The 6894-nt window shown below is 43.2% G+C and overlaps 1 protein-coding gene across 2 annotated transcripts; it reads left to right on the top strand.

The window, feature by feature from the left end:
- Positions 1 to 589: 589 nt before the first annotated feature.
- On the top strand, positions 590 to 5577 carry LOC134572036 (apoptosis-associated speck-like protein containing a CARD). Of its 2 annotated transcripts, none has more exons than XM_063430819.1 (3): positions 590 to 1132; positions 1229 to 1270; positions 4031 to 5577. In XM_063430819.1, the coding sequence occupies exons 1-3, from the start codon at positions 856 to 858 to the stop codon at positions 4291 to 4293; spliced, it is 582 nt and encodes a 193-aa protein (XP_063286889.1). In that variant the 5' UTR covers positions 590 to 855; the 3' UTR covers positions 4294 to 5577. The 2 variants fall into 2 exon arrangements, with proteins under 2 accessions (XP_063286889.1, XP_063286888.1); XM_063430818.1 differs by having other exon boundaries at positions 649 to 1132; positions 1229 to 1300; positions 4031 to 5576.
- Positions 5578 to 6894: the final 1317 nt, after the last annotated feature.

Below are 6894 nucleotides of genomic sequence, written 5' to 3'. Positions count from 1 at the left end.
CCCTCTCCAAGACTTCTGATTCAAGCTTTGGAGAAAAGCGCAAAGAGGGGGCAGAGTCAACCAGTGCTGGATTCAAGACTCCAATCGAACGTTGTTCCTTCATGGGTTAACCCCTAAAGATAAGCTGAAGCCAGGACCTTCATGCACCATAACAACTTCATGCCACTGAAGTTGTTATGGTGCCTAGAGTGTTCTTTTAAACCGGGTGAAATGTATGGGGTCTACAACTGCCCCGCTGATAATTACCTGCAAACAATACAAAGGGTTTATTCACTAAACAGCAAATTGTAACAAATTGAAATTTGAATTGCAACCTTTAGGCTATAAATGGAAAAACTCCCCAACAATGCTTTTAGTCACAGCTGTGTTATTTTAGCCAGAATTTTGCCACCTGCGTTAATGAGCTACAATTCAGACCTTTTGTGTGTTTTTGTTGGTGTTTTGATTTTAACAAGCCGCAGTGTCTCACCAAAGGGGGCAGCCTGGTACATCATCAAAATAATAATTCTGCTACTTTTTTAGTTAGTTTCTTTTGGTTTACAATTTACAGTCTTTCACAATACTTCTTCTTAGTGAATAAACTGTCAAAACCAGCGACACCCATCCAGAACGTACCCTACAGCTTTACAGTAACACACGTGATTTCTTAGAAACCCTGCGGAGGGAGGGGGAGAGGCAGGAGAGGAGAAAAGAACGTTTACAAATGTTTATTTCAAATATCAGATAGGGTGTTAGGTAGATGGCTGGCTATTGGAGGGCAAGCAGTGAAGGGGAGGTGTAAAGGCAGCAATGAGGAAGTACATACAGTTATTATATATCTATTGCTGAGCGAAGCAGGAAACAACATGAGAAAAAATGAGTTTTACCGTGCGAGACGTGCTGGTCAGAAACCTGGAAGAATTAGGTGAAAGAAACTTTAAAAGATTCCGGACCAAACTAAACGAGTTTCCAGTGGAAGGACCGTACAGGAGCATTCCGAAGGCACGTCTGGAGAAGGCGGACGAAGACGATGTTGCAGATCTCATTCTTGCAGCTTATTCCAATCCCTACGGGGTAACGGTGACCCTCGAGGTGCTGCGGCAAATCAACCAAAATCAAATAGCAGAAAAATTAGAACAAGACTTGGAGAAAGGTAAGGAATCCTTAACCTGCACGAAACACATAGATCTTCATAAATAAAACACTTTTATTAATTCCCACTATTTTCTCTCTCGATCTCTATTTACAGCCAGCAATTACAAGAAGCCAAGTAACGGAGACAAACCTGCTGGTATGATGGGCACACAGCGGGCAGACACTGGTAGGCACCCAGCGGGCAGATACTGGTAGGCACCCAGCGGGCAGATACTGGTAGGCACATAGCGGGCAGATACTGGTAGGCACACAGCTGGCAGATACTGGTAGGCACCCAGCGGGCAGATACTGGTAGGCACCCAGCGGGCAGATACTGGTAGGCACACAGCTGGCAGATACTGGTAGGCACCCAGCGGGCAGATACTGGTAGGCACCCAGCGGGCAGATACTGGTAGGCACCCAGCGGGCAGATACTGGTAGGCACCCAGCGGGCAGATACTGGTAGGCACACAGCTGGCAGACACTGGTAGGCACACAGCGGGCAGACACTGGTAGGCACACAGCGGGCAGACACATATAAAGGGGAGAGAGATGGCACACAGCGGGCAGACACTGGTAGGCACACAGCGGGCAGATACATATAAAGGGGAGAGAGATGGGAAACACAGCGGGCAGACACTGGTAGGAACACAGCGGGCAGACACTGGTAGGAACACAGCGGGCAGACACTGGTAGGCACACAGCGGGCAGACACATAGAAAGGGGAGAGAGATGGGCACACAGCTGGCAGATACTTAAAAACAGGGGAGAGATGGGAAACACAGGTGGCAGACATTTATAAAGAGGAGAGAGATGGCACACAGCGGGCAGACATTTATAGAGAGGAGAGATGGCACACAGCTGGCAGAAGCAAAAAGATAGTGTATAGGTGGCACCAAGAATAAAAAAAATATAAAAACAACATGAGTATATTAAAATAGACAATAATAATAGACTGTGCTAGTATAACAAAAAAAATATCTTTAGAAATATACAAAATGGTGTACCAGGTATATAAATACAGTCCCAGAAAAATGTCCTTTCTCATCACAAGTTTATGTGTTATGTTTTTGGTTACTTCATGGCTGCAGGTAAAAAAACACTAGTGCAATATGTCAAGTCAGATTGTAGGACACACATCACAGAAGTCTAAATGCCAACTCACATGGGATGGAGCTAAAATCAGCTCTGGATAAATCAGCATACAGGCATAGAAATCCCCACTTACAGGATACCCCTCTGGCAATAATCCACGGCAGAGGGTGGACCACATGGGACAAGAGAATGAAACAAATAGAGCTCTCTGTATTGATAAGTATGAAAACATGACATTAAAAATCTACTTACATTTAAAAGAGCAGACGGAAACGCTCTGTGTCAAACCTGGGTGTTATGTTCCCCACCTAGGATTCTTTAGACAGTATTAGTAGTAGACATTTTGTTTCCTATTCTTATGCTCTATTTTACACCATTTTGTATATTTTTAAGGATTTCATTTTGTTATACTTGCACAGTCTATTATTATTAATTACCTGTTTTATATTCTTGTGTTGTTTTAATAGGTTTTTTTTTTTTTTTGGCGCTACCTATACCCTATCTTTTTGCTTTGATCTGTTTTTAAGGGGTCAGTTGGGGGAACCCCTTTTCCTTAGGTGTGCTGCCGTTTATTCTCTTTGCCTTTGTTCAGTTATTTAGCACGGCTCTACGATTTCGCTTTTGTTCTCTTGTCTTCCACGCAACTGGCGGACACTGATAAATAGGAGAGAGATGGGCACACAGCTGAAAGACACTGATAATTAGGAGAGAGATGGGCACACCGCTGGCAGACACTGATAATTAGGAGAGAGATGGGCACACAGCTGGCAGAAACTGATAATTAGGAGAGAGATGGGCACACCACTGGCAGACACTGATAATTAGGAGAGAGATGGGCACACCACTGGCAGACACTGATAATTAGGAGAGAGATGGGCACACAACTGGCAGACACTGATAATTAGGAGAGAGATGGGCACACAGCTGGCAGACACTGATAATTAGGAGAGAGATGGGCACACCGCTGGCAGACACTGATAATCAGGAGAGAGATGGGCACACCGCTGGCAGACACTGATAATTAGGAGAGAGATGGGCACACCGCTGGCAGACACTGATAATTAGGAGAGAGATGGGCACACCGCTGGCAGACACTGATAATTAGGAGAGAGATAGGCACACAGCTGACAGACACTGATAATTAGGAGAGAGATGGGCACACCGCTGGTAGACACTGATAATTAGGAGAGAGATGGGCACACCGCTGGCAGACACTGATAATTAGGAGAGAGATGGGCACACCGCTGGTAGACACTGATAATTAGGAGAGAGGTGGGCACACAGCTGGCAGACACTTATAAAGAGGAGAGAGATGGGCACACAGGTGACAGACATATAATTAGGAGAGAGATGGGCACACCGCTGGCAGACACTGATAATTAGGAGAGAGATAGGCACACAGCTGACAGACACTGATAATTAGGAGAGAGATGGGCACACCGCTGGTAGACACTGATAATTAGGAGAGAGGTGGCCACACAGCTGGCAGACACTTATAAAGAGGAGAGAGATGGGCACACAGGTGACAGACATATAATTAGGAGAGAGATGGGCACACAACTGTCAGACACTGATAATTAGGAGAGAGATGGGCACACAGCTGGCAGACACTGATAATTAGGAGAGAGATGGGCACACCGCTGGCAGACACTGATAATTAGTGGATATTAAGATGGGGTTAAGATATGAGTATAGAAAATAAAGGGGTGAGACTCGAAGATACAGAATATAATGGGGTGAGATGGTAAAATATAGAACATAAATGGGTGATGACAGAAACAGACAGACACAGGAGGTCTGATAGTCTCCTCCATCCCCACAGCTGCAGAGCACTTCGTGGACAGACGCAGGGCAGAGCTGATCAGCAGGATGGGTCTGGTGGATCCTGTACTCGATGATCTCCTGTCCAGGAAGCTTCTTACAGATGAACATTATTCCATTGTCCGTAGTAAGGCCACCTCTCAGGACAAGATGAGGGAGCTCTATGGATTTTCCAGATCTTGGGGTGTTGGTGACAAGGATGCTTTCTATCAGATACTGCGGAAACACAACGAACCGCTCATCATTGACCTGGAACGCTCTTAAAGGAACTAGATTGTGAGCCTTTCTGGCAAGGTCCTGTGTGTCTTTACCTCACACCAGTCACTTGGCTATTGTTTGCATTTTAAGGGGCCACGTGGTACCTCATCATGTCCACATTTCCAGCCACTAACCACGTGACGCCCACATTACCTGCCTTACATGTGCCCTATCCATAAATGTGAATTCAGCCTTGTAATGGGTGTTAAACGACCGGTAGGATACCAGACATTAGTAAACCTGATTTTAAATAAAGTACATAACTGAGGGATAAACTGAATCCAACGCTCCAGAATGGGAAGAGTTTGATAGAAAGTTGAATCGGGAGGTTAGAGATCAGAGCAGACGGTAACGGTTCTGCACATCATGTTGGGGCATTGGAATTGTACTGAATGGAACTTTACATTTTTATTAACTCATTTATATTGAGAATTTTAATGAAATTACTTGTCTATTTTTCCCACTCCACTTTCTGGTAGCAATCTCTATACACCTTGGTCAGACTGCCAGTAATCCCAACCAGTGCTCATTATTTTATCATCACTGCTTGATTGTGTGTGGTTTTTTACGTCTGAGAGGAAAAAGTGAATTCTCCTAAATTTCCATATATCCGATGTAAACAAAATTAAGAGATGTTATATTATAAGATAAACATGATATAAACACATTTTAACGACAGTTCTCCTTTAAGAATGACACAATTGCACACATATGTTGGTGCGTCATAGGTTAATGTTTTACATCACGCCGTGTCATCAGGTGAGGCTCCGTAGGGGCCCAGGCCACTGGGGGACGTGGGAATGACTGGTTGCAAGCATTACGGGCTTGTCCAAGAAATAGGTTGTATGGACGTTGTTACAGGTACAACTAGTGTTTAATTAATGGAGTTAATTAAAAACTGCAATAATTACCTCTGCAGGGTTAAGGGTCCTGGGATTCTGCACCCAATAGCTTATTAAATCGATCTTGGCAATGATCATTTTTAATCGTAAGTATGAGCCCTTTTTTAATTCCATTAGGTTTTTATATAGAATTACCTATTGTTTAATTATTCCATTGACAGCTGTCGCTAGTCATAGATCCCCTGTATATCTGCGCTCAGTAACGCTGATTGATCGGATAATATTTTGGGGTACAGGTTAAGGATTTGTCTCTGACACAATATTACATTCCATTGACCTCGCTGGCAAACATTGTCATTACAAGGCTGAACATCCGTTATCATTTTTAAAGAAATTTTACATATAGAATACTGAATAAAATGTATGAATAAAAATACAATTGTTTTTGTTTCATCCAAATGGAGAATTCATACCATCATATGTACTTGGTACATTATTTAGCAATGTTGCATTGTTACTATATAGCTCCTAACATTTCAAATAGACAAAGAGGGACACTATCATTGTGGGCCCAATCCCTCTATCCCTCTTTTCTAGGAGCTCCATATTGTTGGTGTGTCTGAGTGTATAACAGAGCTCCACAGCAATAATACTCCCAGTAATGTGTCTGGGTGTATAACGGAGCTCCACAGCAATAATACTCCCAGTAATGTGTCTGAGTGTATAACAGAGCTCCACAGCAATAATACTCCCAGTAATGTGTCAGAGTGTATCACAGAGCTCCACAGCAATAATACTCCCAGTAATGTGAGTGTATAACAGAGCTCCACAGCAATAATACTCCCAGTAATGTGTCTGAGTGTATAACAAAGCTCCACAGCAATAATACTCCCAGTAATGTGTCTGAGTGTATAACAGAGTTCCACAGCAATAATACTCCCAGTAATGTGTCTGAGTGTATAACAGAGCTCCACAGCAATAATACTCCCAGGAATGTGTCTGAGTGTATAACAGAGTTCCACAGCAATAATACTCCCAGTAATGTGTCTGAGTGTATAACAAAGCTCCACAGCAATAATACTCCCAGTAATGTGTCTGAGTGTATAACAGAGTTCCACAGCAGTAATACTCCCAGTAATGTGTCTGAGTGTATAACAGAGTTCCACAGCAATAATACTCCCAGTAATGTGTCTGAGTGTATAACAGAGCTCCACAGCAATAATACTCCCAGTAATGTGTCTGAGGGTATAACAGAGCCCCACAGCAATAATACTCCCAGTAATGTGTCTAAGTGTATAACAGAGTTCCACAGCAATAATACTCCCAGTAATGTGTCTTAAACTGCAATAAATGTGTTAGAAATCAGTCTGTGTATATAAGATATTGTTCTTGTTGTACACCCCCCACTCACATCCCTAAATTGAAAGTGTCCCTCTTTGTTTGACTGCTAAGGCATATTTGCACTCAGTGTGATGCTCTTACTTGCCGAGTATCACCAATTGCTGGATCATACTATAACAAGTATTATTGTGACTTCCCTATGGCTACATAAATCTTTTTCTTTTTTTTTTCATATATTTCAGAGATAAAGATTTCCTATTTTTATGTGAGTTTTGGCTGTGAACCCAGTCATCAGGGCCAGACTGGAAACAGAAAGCAGCCCTGGAAAAAAATATTCCAGCCCTATTGTAGCGGAGCTCCCTGTACCCGACTGGGTACCTTCGCCAGAGGGGTTGCTTCCTAACCAGACCAGGGAAAATGGATG

Source organism: Pelobates fuscus, chromosome 8 (assembly GCF_036172605.1).
Source record: "Pelobates fuscus isolate aPelFus1 chromosome 8, aPelFus1.pri, whole genome shotgun sequence".
Classification (NCBI taxonomy): domain Eukaryota; kingdom Metazoa; phylum Chordata; class Amphibia; order Anura; family Pelobatidae; genus Pelobates; species Pelobates fuscus.
This window is presented reverse-complemented; position numbering and strand designations above follow the sequence as displayed.